This window comes from Numenius arquata, chromosome 7 (genome assembly GCF_964106895.1).
Source record: "Numenius arquata chromosome 7, bNumArq3.hap1.1, whole genome shotgun sequence".
NCBI classification, from domain to species: domain Eukaryota; kingdom Metazoa; phylum Chordata; class Aves; order Charadriiformes; family Scolopacidae; genus Numenius; species Numenius arquata.
The window spans coordinates 59,550,539-59,574,210 of NC_133582.1; the positions used below are offsets into that span (position 1 = coordinate 59,550,539).

General features: G+C 38.6%; 1 protein-coding gene across 1 annotated transcript in view; it reads left to right on the forward strand.

Moving 5' to 3' along the window:
* Positions 1-22,130, forward strand: part of THSD7A (thrombospondin type 1 domain containing 7A) — a 194,225-nt gene extending 172,095 nt beyond the window's left edge. Inside the window, exons 19-29 of the mRNA XM_074150357.1 lie at positions 31-172; positions 639-754; positions 7,168-7,285; positions 9,282-9,427; positions 10,020-10,194; positions 12,285-12,458; positions 13,521-13,616; positions 16,362-16,444; positions 16,785-16,995; positions 20,385-20,472; positions 22,046-22,130. Of these exons, the coding sequence (XP_074006458.1) occupies positions 31-172; positions 639-754; positions 7,168-7,285; positions 9,282-9,427; positions 10,020-10,194; positions 12,285-12,458; positions 13,521-13,616; positions 16,362-16,444; positions 16,785-16,995; positions 20,385-20,472; positions 22,046-22,130 (1,434 nt within the window). The remainder of the gene's footprint in view (positions 1-30; positions 173-638; positions 755-7,167; positions 7,286-9,281; positions 9,428-10,019; positions 10,195-12,284; positions 12,459-13,520; positions 13,617-16,361; positions 16,445-16,784; positions 16,996-20,384; positions 20,473-22,045) is intronic.
* Positions 22,131-23,672: the final 1,542 nt, after the last annotated feature.

The window sequence follows — 23,672 nt, forward strand, 5'->3', positions numbered from 1 at the left end:
ATCAGAGCGGTTTCCCATCTCCCTTTCAAGCCATGCAATGGAAGTAGTGTCCGTGAAAGGTCCGCTGAGTCCCTGAGACAACCCGATGATGGAAAGTCTTGTCCTGCTGCCACCGAGACAGAAGCCTGCACTTTGAACAAAAACTGCTACCACTATGACTACAACGTGACAGGTATTTGTGGTGCTATGATCCGGTGACAGCTTGGGATGACGGCTTAGTTCCATTCGCCTTGCAGGACTGATTTTTCAGCTTTCTGTTCTTATATGGAGGGAGCTGAAGAGCTTGTACTGAAAACTGGTCCAGGCTATTTGATCCAGATAAAATATTATTGGAGACTTTGCGACTTGGGTCGTGCGCATGCTATAACTCCAGAAAAATTATTTCTATGACGATTTTTTGATTTGCTCAAAATCCATGCAAACGAGACAGAATATGAACTTTTCATGGCACTGACTATTTGCAGGAACAGTGACTGTTTCCAAAAATGTGTAACAGCTGGGTTCCATGAGCCTCTGCACGTGTTAAAGCTGTTTGTGAAGATTATTTCAGGCCATCAGAATTAGAATTAGGTGGGAGATTGGATCATTATGAGTCTTATCGAGAATATCTGCTACACTAATGAGTTCCTCGTTTCCAGACTGGAGCACGTGTCAGCTCAGCGAGAAGGCTGTCTGTGGTAACGGTATCAAAACACGGATGCTCGACTGTGTTCGCAGCGATGGCAAATCGGTTGACCTGAAGTACTGTGAAGAGGTGAGTGGGGACCTGTGAGTAAGCTCCCTTCTAACAGTGTTAATTAATGCTGAGCCAGCTGAGCTGTGCAGCCTGTAAATCATCTTCGCCAGATGTTTTTGCAATTATTCATGGATTGTTAAGTACCTCTGAAATAACCTGTGCCATCAACAGTGACTTTTATACAATTTCATTTGGTTACTTTTAAGTGCCACCGTGAATGTATGCTAATTATTATGTCCGGAAGGAAATGGCTTAGAAACAATAATTAATAAAGTAGAATAAAGGTAATAAATCTTAATCACACCACTAATCATCATTCTAATTTGATACAATTCCTGCACAGAGCCTTGGACAGCTGCCAGTATCAATCATTTACTCAATGTGTTGGAAAATGTTTCTCACGTGCTGTTCTGCAGCTGGGCTGAATGCTAACTTCTTGTCTCCAGCTGTGCAATGCAAAAGGTACCCAAGCTAGCGTGAAAAAAATGTGCAGCACGAACGAAATATTAAATAGAAGCATATATGGAGAACTAACCAGCAGATGGGAGCCCTTAAATTTTGCAAGAGCAGTTTTGCAAATGTTGAAACTAACTTCAAATTTGAAAGCAGTCGTTTTCTGGCATTTTGTGTGTTGCTCTTAATGTTTTCAATTGCATGGAGAGAGGAATTTGAAGGAAATTCACCCAAGGGTGCTCAGGGAGCTGGCGGGAGAGCTCAGCAAGCCTCTCTCCATTATCTCTCAACAATCCTGGTCAACAGGAGAGGTACCAGATGACTGGAAGGTGGCCAGTGTGACACCCATCTACAAGAAGGGCCAGAAGGATGATCTGGGAAACTATAGGCCTGTCAGTCTGACCTCGGGACTGGGAAAGATCATGGAGAAGATCATCTTGAGTGAGCTCTCACGGCAAGTGCAGGGCAGCTGAGGGATCAGGGCCAGCCAGCATGGGTTTATGAAAGGGAGGTCCTGCTTAACCAACTTGATCTCTTTTTATTACCATGTGACCCGCCTTCTCGATGTAGGGAAGGCTGTGGACATTGTCTACTTGGACTTTGGTAAGGCCTTTGACACCGTCCCCCACAGCGTTCTCCTGGAGAAGCTGGCGAATCATGGCATAGACAAGTGTACTCTTCACTGGGTAAAAAACTGGCTGGATGGCCATGCCCAGAGAGTTGTAATTAATGGGGTGAAATCCAGTTGGCGGCCGGTCACCAGTGGTGTCCCTCAGGGCTCAGTTTTGGGGCCAATCTTGTTTAATATCTTTATTGATGATCTAGATAAGGGGATTGAGTGCACCCTCAATAAGTTTGCAGATGACACCAAGCTAGGTGGGAATGTTGATCTGCTTGAGGGTCGGAAGGCTCTACAGAGGGACCTGGACAGGTTGGATCAATGGGCCAAGGCCAGTGGGATGAGGTTTAATAAGGCCAAGTGCCGGGTCCTGCATTTCAGTCACAACAACCCCAAGCAATGCTACAGGCCTGGGGAAGAGTAGCTGGAAAGCTGCCCAGCAGAAAAGGACCTGGGCGTGTTGGTGGACAGCCGGCTTAACATGAGCCAGCAGTGTGCCCAGGTGGCCAAGAAGGCCAACGGCATCCTGGCCTGTATCAGGAACAGTGTGGCCAGCAGGAGTAGGGAAGTGATTGTGCCTCTATACTCAGCCCTGGTGAAGCCTCACCTCCAGTGCTGTGTTCAGTTCTGGGCCCCTCACTACAGGAGCTGCTGGAGCGTGTCCGGAGGAGAGCCACCAAGCTGGTGAGGGGTCTAGAGAACAAGTCATATGAGGAGAGGCTGAGGGAACTGGGCATGTTTAGTTTGGAGAAGAGGAGGCTGAGGAGGGACCTCATTGCCCTCTCCAACTACCTGAGAGGAGGTTGTAGAGAGGTGGGTGTTGGCCTCTTCTCCCAAGGAAATAATGACAGGACCAGAGGAAATGGTCTGAAGTTGCGGCAGGGGAGGTTTAGATTAGATATTAGGAAGAATTACTTTACTGAGAGAGTGGTCAGGCACAGGAACAGCCTGCCCAGGGAGGTGGTGGAGTCACCATCCCTGGAGATATTTAAAAAACGTGTAGACATGGCACTTCAGGGCATGCTCTAGCGCCCGAGATTGTTGGTTTGTGTCTGTTTGTGGGTGGGTGTGGTGTGTGGTTGTGGGTGTTTGTTTTGTGTGGTTTTGTTTTGGTTTTGTTTGTTTGTTTGTTTTGGTTTTGGTGTGTGTTTGTTTTTTGTTTTGGGGGGGGTTTGTTTTTTGTTTTTTGGGGTTTTTTTTTACTTGGACTCGATGATCTCAAAGGTCCCTTCCAACCAAGAAGATTCTGTGATTCTGTGAAAATGCAACACAAGTGTTGCATTAAGGGCAATCCTGCATGTATTTCTGATGGAAAGGAACTGAACTTGTTTCAGCTGCCATTCCCCCACCACCTCAACATCAGAAACAAAACCACTTGCAATGTGGGACTAAGGTGGAGTGGCCTCCACAGCAGCTTTGGTACCAACACCTTTTCCATTGGACCTTCCTGGCTAGTAGCTGCTCTGCAGGACGCGCTCATGGAGAAGAGTCTCATCAGAAGTGGAGGGAGTCAGGAAGCCACCATGTACCCTGGACTATAGTTTTGTAATGGTGTATCAGACCTACTTAGGCTTCTCCAACCCCCTCCAGCATCTTGGATTCCTGAATCTGTAAGCTCTTAGCAAAAGCAGGAGGTTTCATCTGAAGCCGGCACCTGACTTTTGTCCCAAATTCCTCTTTCACCCCTCTTGGGTTTATAATCAAATGTAATAATTTGATCATTTATGTCTCAGGGAAAGAAGTCAGGATCTGGCTACCTACCAGCAAGTTTCTCTGGTATTAATAGGGGAATTCATTAATGCATTCTGTTAATGTTTTAATGCGTTAAAAGAAAAAAAAAAAATTGGCTCTTGGGTTATTTGTAAGAGACTGCAATATTGATTAATTCATACCAAGACATGATATAAAATATCCATCCACATGAATATTTCAATAGAAAAAAAATATGCTTTATTAGATTTTAAGTGGAAATATATTTCTTTTAACATAAAGCCAAGAAATTATTCCTGTTGTTAACCAAAGGTTTTGAGCAACATTTAGAACAAATAATTACATTTTACACTGAAATCTCATGGCAGAAAACCACTGGAGCTTTCCTATATTTAGGAAATGAAAGTTTATTGCTCAGAGAAATAATTTGAGCAACAAGATAATATCTCAAAAGCTACTTGCCCTAAATGACTGGCCAACAGACATCACTGCAGTGGGGTCGTGGCTTTATCAGCAACCGCTGCGATACAGTCTTATTTGCTCTTTTGATTTGCTAGACCATACAGAGATACCTCTTCCTGTAGAAAGCCCTGACCCCCTCCCCAGTCATACCGTTAAGGCTATTTCTTGAATTATGGATGTGTAAGCAGTGGTACAAAAAGGTCAAAGGCTGATCCAATAACTGTGAGGAGTAAAACCTGTTAACCTGATTAACAAGACAGCCGAGCTGTTCAGATCTTTCCAGAACCTTCACTCTAAAAATGTAAAAGCCAACTCCGGGATTTTCCATGCCATGAGAGGAGAATATTCAAGAAATTATCAAAATGTGAATACACACTATGCACTTCTCGCTAATCTAATCACAGATGATCCTTCAGGGTGGGGGTTTTTGCTGTGTTTTTGCATTATAAGGGCAGCACAGGAAGATTAAGTAAAATTCAAAGTAAGGTGCATGTGGTTAGAAAAGTTAATGGTAAGAGAAAGATTAAATAACTTTGTAGCGATTTAGCTAATGGAATGTCCCCTGGGCTATCATAAAACTTTATACTAGGTGAATGAATAAAGCAAAAGTTCTATTTAATTTTTGTGCAGATACATTTACAGAACTATAATTCTCATTATATGCAAAGAAGAGAGATCAGAATAGTTAAACCTATCCTGATCCCTAAGAAAAGAATGTGTAGTTGCAACGGCTGACTTCCTATATAAAATATGTCGTTCAAGAAACCACTAAAAGCCATATATAAAAATACCCTTCATGCTGCCTTTTGACTATCACCATCTCCATGTATGAGCATCAGCATAGTTAAATACTAACATTTCTTCCCTGCCCCCGTGTTCTGGTTTCCTAACGTGTCCATATGATCTTGTGCTTGTTTCAGTCAATCAGCTAAAGAAGCTAGCCACTCATCCTGATTACTGCCAGGATAAATCAATTTCTAGAGCTTATTTCCAAGTCCTCATTATGTTAACATAGTTCCCTTCAAACTCTGAAGGCACAGTAATACTGGATTACTTGTTCTCTAACTCTACAAAATTAGCACATCACAAGAACTTGGCTTGTCTTTTCCTTGAGTATTTTAAAATCAAATCGCCTAAAGTGAGCTGGTCCTGGTCACATTCATATTTATGGACTTACTCATTTACCTTCAATTAAAGATCAGAAAAGCCTAGAAAACAGCAGTTTTGTCTGCATTAGAAAGCAAACTTTTTTCTGTTTTATTGGCAAATAGTCTGCTTGTCAGATTACATGATTAACCTCCAGCAGAGGCTAATCTGTGGTGCCAAACATTCCTATAGACAAACAGAGATACTTTTTGTGGATCACACTGTTTATAGAGCGTGGTGGTCTGGCCACCTGCTGCTCCTGGCATGTGCAACCAAAAGTACAGGGCACTCAGTGGCAGCTTCCAGTGCAACTCCTCTCGTCCTTGCCATTCTTGAACCAGAAATCATAACTCATCCAGACCAGAGGTTCTTTCAGATAAGGAATCACAGAATCACGGAATTACAGAAGGTTGGAAGGGACCTCTGGAGATCATCTAGTCCAACCCCCTGCCAGAGCAGGTCCACCCAGAGCAGGTTGCACAGGAACGTGTCCAGGCGGGTTTTGAAGGAAGCTACTGAACACTTTTCCAAATGTTTTCTAAGCAATTCAAGGTGAATTTTGGTTCATCAACTGAGGGAAGGAGAGGGATGAGAAAAGAAAACGTGATTAATATCAAATTGCAGCCTGCCAATTGTTCTCCAAATCTATTTCAGCAACACTTCAGTACCTAAGATGTGCAAATGGCGTATCACTGGGTAATCTGGCCTTCGACTTTCTCCTCCTCACCTGTAATACCTCTCTTGGGCTTTTCCTTCTCTAGCTGCCAAAGTCCAGCCGAGAAGGCCAGTCTTCAAAGAGAGCAATTGTGTTTCTATAATTGGCAGGAATCAATTCAGGAGGCTTTAAAGCCTTTGCTCAGAAGATTTGCCCCAAATACAGACTTCAAAGATGGTTCTCTAGTTTCCTAATTATCCAAAGGTTTCAGGTGTTGCCTGTGTGCAATAGCTGGATAATCAAGGTTATACTGCACCACAGAGAACTCGTTCTTTGATATATAAAACAGAACAGAGGCCTAAAACCTCATTTGTCTCAGTAAATGGTACTGCAAATGCAAATTTAAGACTTGGTGAGTCTATCAGGGTGAGACTTTTTCAGTACTTGTGGTAGTTTATTTATGGAGGACATGTTAATGTTGTGCCTAATTATTGCTCTATGCTTGCATTTAGTAGGAAATAGTGTTTTTATTTCCTTTTTAAAGCCTTAACTGCTGGCTTTATGTCATTAACCTTTCCAGTCATTAAAATTAATAGGTTTTGAAATGTCTAGTTTGCTTTTTTTTTTTTTTTTTAAAACCATATGGGGATTTTATCTACTTAAAGATATCCACAGCCTCCCGGGATTCTGAAAGGCCTCAATGATGACCAAGGTCCACCGGTGAGGGCCAATGAAGAGGACAGTCTTTTATGCTGGGAAGCTGCAGATCTGTTCATATTGGCAGGATTGATTTTCTTTCATGTTTTATATCATACGTGCTATAATCAACCTGTCCTTATAACTCATTCTGAAGCCATACAGGCTGCAGGGATTATTATTGTCATGCAAATATTTATGCCATCAGTTGTATTCCATTTCGCATCATATATTCTCGTGTGTGTTAGTGAAAATAGCTCTTTTCTTCTTTGGATGGGGAAAATCTGGAGTCTGGGAGTTTATAAGAACACAGAAATGAGTTTACAGGATCAGACCACAGGACCATGTAGCCACTGTGCTGTCTCCAAGCATGGCCATAAAATTCTTCTTTCCAGGTGGAGGTACCATCATTTGTTAGTGGTAGGCAGACTCCTGCCCAAAGAGGAGCTCAATACAGAATGTATTTTTGGGAAAACATGGGAGTCTGGCTATTTTCTGTGTCACCTTCTCTCATACTCCTCCAGCATCTGCAGCTTTTACTTTTTTATTTTTAAATGTTCTAATTGCTTTACTTTTTATTTAGTAATGACTTCATGCTTGCTTAAAGCTTTATCACCATGTCCAAATGCATACCCTGCACCCATGACACACACTGACATTACCTGCTGACCATTGAATATTTTCTTTTAGCTTGGTTTGGAGAAGACATGGCAAATGAATATGTCCTGTGTGGTGGAATGTCCTGTGAACTGTCAGCTCTCAGACTGGTCCCCTTGGTCTGAGTGCTCACAAACATGTGGCCTTACAGGTCAGTATATATATATTTTAAAGCTGACCTTTTTTTTTTTCTTTAAGAAAAGCAATAATAACTCTTCTCACAGAACTAGTTAATGTAACTAGCTAGGGAGAGTGATGGGGATCTAAATCAGCCATATTCATGGAAATAATAGGCTTCAGTGAGACCATCCTCACTGAAGATAAGGACAATTTGGCTCAGAATACATTCAGACTCTGGGAACAGTGAGATATAATGAATGATATATTGAGAAAAAAAACACTAATGTGAATATTTCTTAATGATAATAGTTAATAATTTGATATTGCAGTATCTAATAATGTAATAATGTTTCCGTTCTTGACATTACCTCCCAAAGCATGACTTCTACGTTCAAATAATCTACACTTCTATGTTCAAAATAACCTTTATAGAGTGAGAATTGAACTAATGTCTCTACTAAAGGCTTAAATATGGTACCAGATTTTCCTGTACATGCTTCTGTTTATATACAAGACCTGAACAATTGACCTGATATTTTTCTGAATAAGAATTATTGTTGCTGTGTTTTTTCAAAATGTGAAGGTGGGTCACTCTCTGAAATTCCTGTGTGTTCCAAGTATAGAATTTATTTGTAGAAGTGGGAAAAATTATTTTAAATAGTAACATAAAGCAGCTTTCGAATTTTCTGTGTTTTTAACAGATTATGACAACTTCACATGTAAATCTTGAAGCTGTAACTTTCCTGTTAGGTAGGAAGTTGGAAGCAACTGCTGTTTTTCAATATAACCATCTGATAAACCCAGTGACCACAAAGTTGAGTCACTCCGGTGCACCCATCCAAATACCCGTAAAGTCGAGGAAGAATTCCGTATGCAAGAATTCAGCTCGTTGCCATTCTTCGGGGTTTTTTCTCCAGTACTTTTCAAGAAAATCTTTTATTTTTTTTTTTTTCTCTGGTGACATCTCAGTTGGAGCAGCTGCGGATCCAAGAATGATGAGGATCCACTTGGCAAGCATCTTTCTGACTAGCTGCAGTGAACACTGTCTGGGTGTTATGTATGACACTGGGTGTTATCTATGTAAATCTATGTAACGCCTCAGTTTAATATAAGCCTCAGTATACAAATTTAAATATACACATCTTAATTCAGACGTGGTTCATATATTTATCTCTATATATAGATTAAAATGCCAGAGCTGTCTTGGTTTTGTGGACACGTTTGTGAGGTGACGAGTCTAGAGCAGCCAGTTTACTGCTACTCCTGACACACAAACACTATTTTGGTTATACGACGTGGCCGCTCTGTAATGAAGCCTAGTGGTCTAATTTTCACTGCAAGATGAAAGAAGCAAGAGTTGCGGAAAGGATAAAAATTTCTTCTTCTCTCTGTTCATATAAGTATGGGAAATAGAACCTGTATCTCAGTTATGCTGGGTAGCATGCTACTCATGGTTGAAGAGGAGATTAATGTTGGATAAGCCTGTTGTATTTTAATTTTCTTTGGGCCTAAGTGAAGAATCCTCCATCCCCTGCAAAATCTGCACATCACGTTATCCAGACAGACAGTGAGGGAAAGTTGCAAGCTGTTCCTGGCTGCAGGAATCAGACAACCATGGGACACATGATTCTGTATCAACACAGGGAAGAACAGAAAATGTTGGTTTCTTCTAGCAGCAAACTCCAGATGAGGAGCCAAAATCTCCACCGAAGTGCCACAAACATATTGTCACATTCAGAAAGAGTATTTTTCCCCAGGCTTCTGAACTACTTTTGTTTGCTGTTACAGGAGCAATCTGTAATGCATCTTCTTGCACTTCTTGCAGTGCCAATGATAGAATATAAAGTGTCTGTTATATCAACTTACATTTGCTGAGAGGCAACTGATCTGCTTCACAATTAATTTGTCAAATGTATGAAAAAATACTTTATTCAAACACAATGCTTTTTACCAAAATAGAACCATCTTGAGGAATAAATCAGTCTAACCACTTTCTTGTTAGTTATATTGCTGTTTCTCATTTACAGGAAAAATGATCAGAAGAAGGACCATAAATCAGCCATTTCAGGGTGATGGGAGACCTTGTCCCTCTCAGATGGAGCAATTCAAGCCCTGTCCAGTAAAACCGTGTTATCGATGGCAATATGGTCAATGGTCTGCATGCAAAGTAGAGGTAAAAGTCATATGGGATGTTGAAGTTATGCAGCTTGTATATCTAGGCATATTTGTGATGTGTTCAGACACTTGTGTAAAAACAGAGTAAAAAATTTGCTTCCACCTCTCTTATACAAAACCTAAAGATTTATTTTTAGATAACAAAATAATAATATTTTATTTTATTATGTTTTTCAATAGATATAACAATGTCCTACAGATATTCAAAGTATAAATGTAAACTTTGGCACCTGAGCAGCATCTTTGCTAATAATTGAAATCCTTCTATTGTAAAAGAACTTCTGTGGAAATAGATTGGCATCCTAGAAGAGATCTCTGCTTGAGATACTGCTGCAATACAGTTGCAATTCAAAGGCATAATTAACTCCATACTTGAGAAATAGTCATAGCAGCCAGCAGAGTTTTTGGGTTTGTTTGTTTGTTTCAGAAGCAAAGAACAAGGTTTTTTGGGGTTTTTTAATTATTTTTCCCCTACTGGAGTGAATAAGTCATTAAGCAAAAAATAATGGGAAACAGAGTGACATGTAAGTCAGATCTAGTCTTTTGACACTTTCTTCTGTCCAGCATCCATGTATGTCCTCCTTCCCCAGGATGCTCAATGTGGAGAGGGAACACGAGTGAGGAACATTTCCTGTGTGGTTTTTGATGGATCCGCTGAAGATGTTGGCAAAATAGTTGATGAGGAATTCTGTGGAGAAATAGAGCCTATTATAGATGGTAATAAGAAGATGATACTTGAGGAAACCTGCACTGTCCCTTGTCCAGGTAACAAAGCTATTCAAATAAGTGTTGCATTTCAGGATTGGTTGGGTATCATTACAGTTATCAGCGCCTAGCATTACCCACAGGCAATTAAATTTTTTCACATGCTTTACTGATTGGATTAATCCATCAAATGACCAACAGAGTCACCACTTTCCGGTAGTGGCTTCATGACAATAAATCAATTTAAAAAATACCAGGTTTTAAATTTTATAAAAGACATGTCTCGGTCACAGATTGTACCTAAGGAGAATGTATTTTTTTCACAAAATCTTTTGAAATAAAACCTGTGTTTAACTCTATAAGGAAGAGTGTTGGTTTACAGCTAAATATTTGCTTTAAGTGCTTAGATCACCTAACAGGTTTATTAATACTTTTAGCAGTGGCTAAGAACTTGATGCCTTTTACAGATGTCTAAGGAGGATAAGCTAGAGAATCTAATTTTTTGTTTTAAGGGGCTATTCCAAAGGAAACTAGTATTTTGGTCTCTGAGAAAATGTGTTTCTAGCTGTTTAACTCACTGGATGTGACATGCACTATCATTGCCCTTGTAGACTTAATCCAAAGGAGCTGTTATAAATGATCAGGTCCATGACCCTTTTAGTGAGAAGGATTAAGAGCCTATAACAGCTGTTTAATTTCCAGTAAAACCCCTCCAGTTCATTTCAAACACTTATTTGTAGAATTTGAAGTATATTATTGTTGTTCAGTAGAGTCATTAGTGATATATCTTCAGAAGCAGTGATTAACTCCTTCAGTTCTAATGTAGCTATCATTCCACACCAGCACTCTGGTTTTGTTCTTTTGCAATTCCTCTTTCTCAGAATTTTTTCCAGTTCATTTCAGATTGGACCGAAGGTAGTTGCCTCAATAAATAGAAAATAATCAAAAATGGAGAGGCCTCCATCACTGCTTTGTGCACAGCATTCCAATTGTGTGATTTTCCAATATTTTAACTTATTAAATTAAAATTGGAAGAAAAAAAAGTTTGTAGTTATGTTTTCTGTTTGTCAATTATATATTAAAAAAAATGTAGCTGCTTACTGCTCACTTTTAAAATTTTGCTGAGCAGGAACCTGCTCTTCAACAATCTCACATTTAGCCAGCAAGAGTAACTGCCCTGTGGGGATGTGCTAATGATATGCTCCAACTAATGTTTCCAAAAATCACTACTTGTTTTCCTATTATGTATACATCAGTTCTTCAATTATTCATTTCTTTGCATGCTTTCCTAACGTTGGCAAATAAAATTCCTTCATTAATCAGGCATCTGGTCAACACAGTACTGATTATATCTGTCATCAGTATAATGCAAGGTAGCATGAATTTTTAATATCTCTTTCACTGAAATAATGAGAACTAAGAGGTTTATTTATGAGTCTGTGCACGGTCTAATCCCATTTTGTACTGCAGTTTTAACAAAATGGTCTCTTTGTGTTGTGCCTCAGATCTTCCTTAAATGTTCTTTAGCCAGTCATGCTAATTAGTGTCATTGGTATAATTTTATTTTTCAGTTTTACACTATAAGAAAACATTCTACAAATCTCTATTATGCTAACGTGAAATAGCCAGAGCAGACATTTTAATCACCTTCCCATTTCCCTTTCTTGCAAGAATGTTCTAGCAGTTGTTTCTACTGTCTGTTTAGAGAAATTCTGCATGAGAATAAGCAACAATCAAGCTTTTTAAAACTAGAGAATGTTTTCTCTTTCTAAGATCAAAGAAGAATTGTGAACAAGAGATATAAATGTAGCCTAAGGCATACAGTGCACAATACCCTAAAATTTACAAAAATCCAAACGTTGAGTGGTGTTATTCAGAAATGGGAATGCTACAGAACATTAGGGAATGCTTTAGAACAAATAGGCTTTTGTATAATCTTTTTATTACTATTTTCTTCTGCACAGACATTCGGAGAGTGTCAAAATGTTATAGTCTCTTAACTATAAGTCATGTTTAAAAAGAGGAATGAAGGGAACTATAAAGAGGGAAAATTAAGAAACCAGATTTGGACAGTTTTTCTAAGACATATTCAGTGCAAAAAACTCTTCACATGTGATGGTCATTCATCTTATGAAATTGCTCTTCGACAGGGGACTGTTACTTGAGAGAGTGGTCAGAGTGGAGCCTTTGTCAATTAACCTGTGTTAATGGTGAGGATCTTGGCTTTGGAGGGATACAAGTCCGATCTCGGGCAGTGATCATTCAGGAATTAGAGAATCAACATCTCTGTCCAGAACAGGCTTTGGAAACAAGACCGTGCAATGGTAAGCACCAAAATACACATAAGGTCACTTCCCATGAAAAAAAAAAAAAAAAAAAAAAACAAAAAAAAAAAAACAAAAAAACCCACCAAAAAAACCAGAATGACCATAGTTTTATTTTCTTTCTGTTCATGTTATCAAATTTAGGCAAATACAGACTTGATAGATATAGAAATGCACTTAAATTTTTGTTTTTCAAATATCAACTGTAAACAGAAAACCTTTCAGATGCTAGCTATCATATGCTACCACTTTGAACAAAGTCTTTGGAGAACTGATGATCCTTTTTTAATGATGAAATTTCTTTTTATGATATGGGAAAAAATAGTTGCCTTATCCGCTTGATAACATTAATAAAAAGAAATCTTTAAGTTTTGATACATAACCAAATTTAGATTTCTCTCTTCCCTTGGAATTGTTGTTATCGCATGACACTGACATTAAAAAATCTCAGTCATGCTTACCATGGTACTGGACAAAGTACCTAAGAAATGTCATTTCCTGTACAGACGTTTCTTGTCCATTCCATTGCCAGAGAGATCAGGCAAAAAGGAAACACATTTATAAGGGAGTTAAGGTGCAGAAGGACTGCATGATTTATCCCAGGCTGTATGGCAGATGTACTGCAGAGTGGAGACATGAAGCCAGATGCAACCCCAGCCACTTCACCAAGTGCTGGAGCATTGACTGAAGCTCAGAGTTACCAGGAAAGGAACCTGACTCCTAAATGAGTTTTGGGCAACAGATGGGCCGCAACCATTATGAGGTTATTGGAAACATCTGTTTTGCCCATTAACTGCATTAGGCTTACTCCACATGCACTGTGGTTTGTGTTGGGGATACATCTGGTCTATTCTCTACGTATCCAGTAGGTGCAGGAGACCTTGGGGCTTCTATGTGTGCTGTGCACCCTTCTAAGTTGCTGGGTGAAGGCGAAAGGGGCCTACTTAGCCATAAAAGCCATTTAACATAATGAGTATGGTCTACTGATGAGTGCAGCTGCCACTGGTGTTGACCTAAAATCTTGTAATCAGATTTCTTGGTAAGTGAATGTTCTCTGTGTAGATGGGCAGTGCTATGAATACAAGTGGATGGCTAGTCCATGGAAGGGATCTTCTCGAACCGTGTGGTGCCAAAGGTCAGATGGTTTAAACGTCACAGGTAACTACTCTTTTTATATATACACTAAGGCCTGGAAAGTAGGTGGATAATGTCTTTTCCCAACAAATGGAATTATTTTTTTTAAAAAGAATCTGCTAAAAACAGTTGTTCCTGATATATGAATCAATGTTCTGTCTTGAATCATCATGTCATTTCTTTTCCAGAATTATGCAGCCTGTAATGCAAAAAGTAAACATAAATGTTATTTTCTGTACTGAACCTGGAATGTTTTATATTGTGTATTTTATGTACAATAGACATCCTTACACTTCTAAATTTAGGGTTTTAGAATCCAAGCCCTACAACAAATAGAACTTGTACATATTAAAGTTCATTTCAGTGCCTGTGCAGGGGCAGAGAGGGATGCAATGATTGATATATGTGTGACTGATAATAGCACTCATATATCTCCTTAAAATCACAAAATATCAAATTTTAATAAATGTGCTAATATAGGTTTCTTTCTTTACTTCAGTGATGTAAATCTATAGCAGGATACTTCAGTGAACAGCTATGGGATGTAACTACTTTTTTGTGAAAACCAAAGCACATCCTCAATGCCATAGGAGAGCTCTAATTCATGGACTGCCAATACGATAGTTCTTGATGATGGAATCCACCACTACTGTCTTGTTGTAACAGTAGAACTAAAATATCTGTATTATTTTTACAAGATTTTGAAATAATACTTAGTAATCTAAAGTCTCTTTTGCAAGTGTGACCTTGTACTGTAAGAATATTAAAATGCAACAGGGCATTACTTATGCACCTTGATTGCTTTCTGCTTAGCTAAGATGCTTTCATGGTAAGTAAAAGTCTAATTAAGGATTGTTATTGAAATTAGTATATGATATTATCTGTTAAAGGTCCTGCAGGATTTCAAAATAAGTAGCATCTTGGCGATTAGGGCTCTGAGATGTTAAAATCAGAACATATTCACAAATCACAGTCAGTCACATAAAAATAATAGCTTGTTCTGATTTGACTGAATACAGCCATGTGATAAATTCCAGGAAATACTAATGTATGAATATGTGTTGTTGGCAGATTATTCATGACGGGGCCTCCTAGGCAGACTAGCCTCACACCTATGTTGTATCTCTTTTTTTCAAAGTTTGTTAGTACATGGTTTTAAAGCTGCGGTAACTTTCTGATTTGAAATGAATACTAATAGAAAATTCCAGAGAATGTAGTCACCAGTTTCCATGCAATGCGAAACTGTATTTTTTTGTATGTTCCTGATAGTTTTCATGCAAAACACTCAAGTATAATGTTCTGCAAGAACTTCTCTGCATGAAGTATACAGTCATGAACCAGATTGTAATTTACATGTGAACATTTTTTTGGAATTTGTTTGTGTAAACGACAGTATTTAAGAGCTCGAACTGATAGATGGACATACACAATTGATTTAAATGGAGATTGCCTATTTTGATGTAGAATCAACCCGTATCTCTGTGTTTCTTTGCTGCCCTATTGCTACATATTGTCTCTAGTATAATGTATTTTAATTCAGACATTTTTTATGAGTCCTGTTGGTATACTAAGGCCTTTATTTATTTACTTGCATAATATTATCATGCTGAATAGTTCTTTTTTACTTGAAGGTGTTGTTTCCCATGGGCGATGAGGCAACTCTTTCCTTCTGCAGCTTCCTTGGATGACTGATATTTTATTACATAGATTCCCACAGGCATGTGATTTGTATGCTAGGATGGACAATTTTCTTTTCTGCGGGTGGGGAAAGTTATGGCAACCAGCAGGGTTTTCTTTGTTTTCCATTGGCCATCCCGTTAACACTTGGATCTACGTAACCACATCTAACTGCATCTGCTACAGCTGGGACCAACCTCAGCTATCAGGATTTCATCATCATATCACACCAGTATAAAAATGTTATTAATTTGGGAGATGCAAGATATAAGTCATCCTGTAGCAGTATAAATTTTAAACTACGTACCTCATATCCCTCTTCTGTAAGATGGAAGGAAACGTGATAAATTCAAACTGATTCTAAATGTAAAGTCATTCTGGCTGAGATGATAGTGAAAGCCTGATTGTGTGTATTGGTCCATAACAATAACTGCACTGTACCTAAAGCTGTAGAAATGAGAACGAGGACTGTATAAAAAGGAAAAAGACTGAAATCCACTATATCATCAGTATCATAGCATTCAGTACATGCTTTACTGATAATACTACTTTCAAAAATCTGTCTTAGACTAGCATGAAGCGTGGCCTCATAAGAGGCAAAGCTATAGCATGTGTAAAAGTGACTACTGAGGAGCAGCAGAAAACAGGTATCCATTCATAAACTGGATGAGTAGTTTGGTTTCAGTTTAACAGGCAAAGATATAAATTTAAAAAAATATGCTTTTATTTTCTTTGTGGCCATGGTTTTAATATTTAAGTCATAAGGAGGGCCCTAGATAACCAAAATCTGTAAGCACAACAAAACATTTAAAATGTTTTTTGAGCAATCTACCAAAGGGAAAAATAAAAGATTCACTTGCCGAATATTAGTTCTCTAAAATGCACATGAATGCAAATACATGTGCTGTATCCTTACTCTACCTGTAAGAAAATACTTGATACCAATTATCCTTCACCTTAGAGTAAGAGGACTCTTAAATTCAAATTAGCAATAAAACTATAATCCATGACATACTGTAGCAAGTAATGACATCAGTAACTCCACCGGGGGTGAGGTATTGCCGTGTCAAAATATGATTTTCTGTCCTACAGGGGGCTGTTTAGTGATGCGCCAGCCAGACGCTGACAGGTCATGTAACCCACCGTGCAGCCAACCCCATGCTTACTGCAGTGAGGTATGTGCTACTGCATTGGGGCATAGAACAACCCCGCCAGGGCTTCCCACCCATCTCTCTGCATTGCAAAGATTCTGCCAACAAAAAGTATTTTCAGAGATTTTTTGCTAAACGTTAACTGGTTAAAATCAACTTCAGACCATTTTCTGCCTTTCAATTAAATGTTGAATAGACTCTATTGGCTTGGGACGAACCTGCATAGAAATATATGAAGAGGTACTCTCCAGGCTAGCACTCATCAAAACAGTCTTCTCTTCCAGTCATCCGTGTTGTTATGCTTTATGGCTCACAGAAAACCGTGTTTTTCTGCTACACAGTGTAAAACACTTGTTCCCTACAGACTAGAACGTGCAGTTGTGAAGATGGATACACTGAAGTTATGTCCTCCGATGGCACGCTCGAACAGTGCACACTCATCCCGGTGGTGGTGATCCCCACCATGGAGGACAAAAAGGGAGATGTGAAAACCAGTCGAGCTGTGAACCCCACCCAGCCCTCCAGTAACCAGTCAGGACGAGGAAGGACTTGGTTTCTACAGCCTTTTGGGCCAGGTGAAGTCATGCAATGAGCAGTTCTTAATGCTAAGTGCTGCTGCAGGGTCTGCCATTTACATTTTTGTGATGCTGAGGAAGAAAAGAAAAGAAAAACCCTTAAGTGTTCATTTGAGAAGATGGGCATCTGCCCTGACTGAAAGCAATGGAAGAGATATAAGCAAACCCATAGCCTTCTCAGCTCCTTCATCAGTACGTTTAATGAAAGCTTGTATTGCAGATTTCCTTTTAATCCCTTCTACCTATTAAAAGTCACAGAAGCTATTTGAAATGTAACTTTAGAAGGGAGGTGGCTGCAAAATTGCAAGCCAGGATATTAGATTATGCTGTCCTGACCAATAATGCTGTCGACAGAGGAGTGAAAAGGTAGCACTGCAGACTGCGGTGGGCAAGGGCTGCTTAAAATTTGCAGCCGTAGCATAAATTGTAGGAAAATAATCAGTATAGATATGCTAATGCTTTTCTGCCATATCCACATTTAAACTAATTCATGTTAGACAAGAGCTAACCATATTATTGATATTCAGCATAGACATGCTCTAAGTCTCTATAGGCAATATTTGCTTTTATGATGGACCAGGTTCTTTAGTGTTGAACAAGGATTTATGTGCAAGAGTGGCAAGAAATACATTGCAAGACAGTTATCCCATCAAAAATACTTTATAACGTCCATCATGTAGTCAGATTTCAGTAAATATTTCATGGTACTATGAAGCATTGAGATAAATAAAACTTTAAGTAACAAATTACTTTCACAGAAAGAGATATGATGCTTGTCCAAAATGATAGTTAGATTGAGGGCAATTGCTTATCTTCTTAAGTGTCTTTTAAATCACATAGAGCTAAATATTCTACCACACTTGTGTCTTAAAGTGTTCATTTTTTTTCTAACGCTTTTATGAATGTTTTTAATCTGATAATTGAAAACAGTATCTTTACCTTCATAATCCATAAACTGCTGAAAATTGAGAACTGCAGCAATACTTCTAACAAGCAGCTTAAATCATGTTTGGGTTAGAAATACTTATGTTAGATCCCATTAGTCCTATTTACTGTTATTTGTACTGTAATTCTATATTTGATACCTGCAATAAAATGGTCTTTACTCCAATTAGTTAATACTTTAATCCACAATAAAAAAAAAAGAAAATTAAGCTTTTCTGGTCCTCCTTTAAAAAATAGCATCCTGCTAAATATGTTATCTTTTACTCATTCTAGCTCACTCCACCTGCAAATGCCAGAGGGTGGGTTGTAGCAGCCAGAGTGCTGACAGTGAGCAAATGTCAGTCACCTTTAGCTATTTAGGAAAGCGAATGCTCATGTGAGCTCAGACATGGTTTTTGGAGCAAGGAACAGCTGAGAGATTTCATGAAAACTCACCAATTTTTCAGCAATTCAAGTTAGGAAGGAAACATAGCTCAGCTCAGCTAAAAACAATAGGATTCAATAGAACTAATAATTCATTCAGTGAAGGTATGAAAAAATGTGGAAAAACATTTTGCACTTCAAATGAGATTTATGCTTGATTTTTTTAATTTTCAGATTGGGTAACTACTAGAAAGGTTTTGATTTACTTTAGCATGGTAATTCCTTTCCTCACAGTTTCTAAGTCTAGATTTAAAATAGTTCTTTCACCGTCTTCAACAGATTTTATTGCAGTTCCAGAAAGGAAGGCATTTAAACTATCCTTGTCAGGTGTCTGTGCTGATGTATTACCCAAAACAGACACATTTGAGATGCCAGTTCCCTTGAATACGTAAAAATAATCTGTCCAGGGGAATTCAGAAAGCCCGAGTTAGATGCCTGTAGTTGAAAAATATGAATGACCTCATGAACAGAGTTCCCTGCTTTGACAAAAATAAATAAATCCATACACAAGGTCATGCCAGTCTTTTTTTTTTCAAGGAGATAATGCTATTTTAAAACAAGCAAACCCAAACCAGCTCAAACTCCCTTACATTTACCAATGGAAATAAGCTGAGGAGAGAAGAAACTAATTCAGCAGTACTGAAGCCTGAATTCTTCTCATTTGTATTATCATGCCATTGGCTGTGTCAGGTCAAATCTACTGTTCAATCCATCTTTAATGGATCCGTTATTTCAGTTATATCAGTTATTATAAGTTATAATGTTTCATTAGGTTGATTAATGTAATGAAGCTAAAATGTTTCCATATTAATTAGTCTTGAACAAGTTGTCCACATGACTGCAAGACTTTGCACTGCTGGAGAACAGGAAACCTGAGCTTAACTGCACAGCAATACAGAGGGCTACTGTGAATCTGAGCAAATTCAATCTGATTAGTCTTTGTTATTACGTCATAAAAAAACCCACTGCATTGATATTGCCTTTTTTTTTTTTTTCCTAGATATTTAGCAGGAAGCAAAAAGTATTTGCTCAGAAAAAATTTTTGCTGTGTTTGATTACATTGAAAATATACATGAATTCATGATATAAAAAAACCTCCCCTTGTAAATTAAATAATTCAGCTTTTTTATGTAATTTTCACTGTCAAGGAAATGCAACAAGGCTAGCTAACCTCCTGTAAAAGAATGTTTTTTAAAAGTCTTTTAGAAATCTGCAAAATTAGTCGGATAAAAGTAGTGAGTCAAACAGAATGCACTGACCTTGGGTTGTGTCGTGCTCATTTGGGGTTCAGAGACCCCACAGACAAAGTCCCACGGGTTTTCCTGGGACAAGTGGATGCATCCACGACCCAGGCAAGCAGGAGAGCGGGATGTAGACCTCAGCCTGCTGGGACTGCACAGATTGCACATAAGTACAGCCCTTATTAATAACGGACATTGTTCTGTTTATGAGTGTGAGTTGCCCTTTTTTTTGGTATATTTTTGCTTTTTCTGTGAGGAGAAGTTTATTTATAACAACAAAACTTGCATTTGATAGGGGAAAAAATTGAAAGTGAAAGTTATGTATGTGCAGTTAAGGTATGGATGAGCTGGAACAGGCTAAAGGCATTTGAAAATATAAATTTAAATAGCAACAAGAATGAAAATTTGAATGAAAATTTACTGGAGGTGGAATGGAAAATGATGCCAACAGCATAAATGAGTCCTGGGCTGATAAACTGCCCTGAAGGATTGTCTGCTACCAGCGGGCCCAGGGGCTGGGTTTTGCAGGGGGGGGTCTCCCTTGCTGCCTCTGCCCCACGTCTCGGCTCCGGTCGCATTATCCGGAGTTTGGTTGAAAAGCAGAACACAAGTGCACAGAGAAGCTATTGCTCTGTTGTTTAATAGTACTTACTCTTATTAAGGTGTAATTGCTCGTGAAGACGTTTATTCTGGGTTATAAAAGTATTTCTTTACTATATCAGAACTAATAATTCAACAAGACTAACTCAAGCACTACTGACTAACATTCATTCCTTTTAGATGGGAGGCTGAAGACCTGGGTTTATGGTGTAGCTGCTGGTGCATTTGTTTTACTCATCTTTATTGTTTCTATGATCTATCTAGCCTGGTGAGTTCTTTAATTATTTACGAACAAGCAGTCCCCCGCAGACCATAATGCAAGTGTTTACATATGCTGCTGTAGAAACTGCAGGCACTTCTGTGTTTCATTTTCCATGTCCTTTTGTCCCAGCTCAGGTTAGTGGACTCTGGTTGTAGTCTAGACGATGGCCAAACACGTGCTCTCCTGAGATTAGAAGAACTTCTTATAAATATGGGGTGGCTTAAGTGTGTAGTTTATTGTTGCCCAGTTTATCTCTGTTAAGAATTTACTGTGTCCCTGATAATTCCATTGCATTTTTGTCACAAAATGCAGAGAGAAATAGCAAGAAGGAAATTTAGTAATCAGATTTTTAGAAAATTAGACTCCAAATTTAGAAATTTAGAGTCAGATTTTATATTTGGCAGGATATAGAGAGCCATAACCAAAAAAAGGTGTTTTTCATACCTGAAATAATATTTTTTGTTGAAAAATCTTAATGCGAGTGAAAGCAAAGATTTTTTGCAAGAACAAGTCACCTTTGAGGACACTCTCCCTGAAGTTTTCTAGGTCCTGTTTGGAATTTCTGATCCAAAGGACTGTGCAGTGGAAGGTGAGGGAAGTGTGGTCATACTCAGCAGTCTCTTGGCTTTACTGCATCAGTAAACATTTGGGGGGCTTCTGGATTTGTTTGGTTTTTAGTAAACCTTCCCAGAAATTTCACTTGTGTCTAAGTAAGGAACAAAATCTTTTCTTTTTTGAGGAAGAGAAAATTATCGTTATCATTAGCATACAACTTCACTGCAGATTCTTCTGACTGGAATCTGTGGTCACTGGAAGCCACTGTAACAACTGGTTTGGAAGCAGCGAATTAGATTTGAGAAGCCCAAGTGACAGAGCTGAGATAAGATTTTGGACGAGACTGAGGATGGACAGGCCTGATTTAAAGAAATGCTTATAGTACACTCTGAAAGAAGACATGCATAAACATGTATTTTCCTTTGGCTTGCTAATTTTTTAATACTATATCAAATGGATTGGAAATACCGGTGGATTAAAATCTAGTTCAAGGCTAGACGGGGAACGATTATGGCTAACAACCGTATCACTGCTATTTATGACTGGTTTGATTATAACATCTAAAATTAATGGTAGTCATTCCAGCAAGCATAACGAGATAAAACTAATCAAAAGATGGAACTTCCCTGTGGAAACCCTTGATGTGTCAAAAGAGGTTAAGATGTGAGTCATATAATTTAAAAGAACCTGATTGTGGCTTTGATACGTGACCAAATATTGCACTGCAGGCTCTGGGTTCTTCTGAAAACGGACTGATCTGGCAGGATTACCTGCCAAGGATTTCATCAAGTTACATCAGCGCTGTAACAGCCTGTTTCTGAGCAAATGAGCTTTGAATTAGGTGTTGCTTTGGGTTGATAAAGAGAAAATTACTGCTCCAAGTGAAGGTTTTAGGTTTATAGCTTTTACAAATGATCAACCAAATTCATGGTCTTAAAAAACCCACACTCATCTTTCATTTAAGACTGAAACCCATCGCTTTATTAGTTCTTTGTTCTATTTACAAACTATCTTATTGTTTCAGCAAAAAGCCAAAGAAGCCCCAGAGAAGGCAGAACAACCGACTGAAACCTTTAACCTTGGCTTATGATGGAGATGCAGATATGTAAAATATAACTTCTCATGGTGACAAATGGAGTCTAAATTTATGGATTGAAATCAGAAGGTATCCAAAGCCACAGGGATTTTCTATGGAGTGGATTAAGTGTTTTGACTTTTTCTTTTTTGTAACTGCACCATAGATAAAGAAGGATGGATTTCATAATGCCTACAGATATTCAAGGTATTATCGCTTTACTTTAGACCATCAGCACTGAGAAATCTGGCAGAATCACATTAATAGATGCTGCAGTTGGAGATTTGTGGTCTTTCCTCAATCTTACAAACTATAAGCACCACTTCTGTCCTCAGAACACTGTAGCTGACATAATATTAACAGTTGGAAGCCCCTGCAACATTAACCAAGTATAATCAGTCCGCATGAAGAGTTTGTACCAAGCTGTCTATGACTCTTTACATTCAAGCATAACATATATACTCGGGTGAACCATATGTATTACTCTCTCAGATTATATACTTGTTAAAGAGCATTTTTAGTGCTTAGTACAATATTAACATTTAACTGGGATTAACCCACTGAGCAAGTTCAACAGTTTGCCAGTTGATGATAACTTGTGTTAACCTGCATTTCAGAGGGCAATGACTCACTTGCAAAATTCTGTCCTGTTATCTCTCCAAAGTATAGAGGCCTCGTGTACATCCAGAAGGGAGGCGTTCTCAGATTCAGTGTTTTCTAGCGGTTGCTGTTCTGGAAAAAAAAAAAACAAAAACAAACCCATTGTAAATGTTACAATACGTTTCTACTTTCTCTAACTCAAACTGTTGCCTGCATCTTTTTTGCTACATGTAAGGCAAATTTTTGCACTATATTAGTGCAGCATGATATGCACTTAACTAGTATTGCCATAGAAACTGCCTCTTTTCGGAAAGGATGATGATGTATCTTGTGCAAGGAGTGTCGCGTAGACAGGTCTTGGATCCTGAAGAGAGTAGCGTTCGGTTCGGACTGCGGCTGGATGGAATCGGCTGAGGACGTGTGCCGTACACACCGTTCCCTGTCACAGCGGCCATTTGTAGTCTCTCTCATGGCAGTAATACAAGTGTCTAGTTTCTTGCCCCGTCCTACCTATCCTGGTATAGATTGTCCTGCTGGTTTCTAATTGTACTTTGAAGGCTGTTTATGACTAGATTTTTTATATTTGTTAACTTTGCTAGAAAAAAAAAAGAAAAGAAAAAGAAAAGTGGTTGCCCTGTAATCCTGAGTGACATACTTGCTGTCTGAAAAGGTATTCTGGTTGGTTGTTCATCTAAAATAAAATGGTTTTGCTTTTCTTTTTCCCCTTCCGCTAGTGAGAGCATTTTCACTGTTGCTGACGGTGCAATACTCAGAGCCCTTTTGTCTTTTCTAATTAGGATAATTGGATAGAGTCTTTTAATTATTCAGTTAAACTCTTGAGTGTACTGGCAAGTAAACACTCTGATCAATAGTTCTGCCATTTTAATGCTCGTGACTTTTTAAAAAAAACTCCGGCAGCATAAAAACTCACTGTTAACCTCTTCCATGCTTATGGCTTTTCAGTGTTACGCTTCCC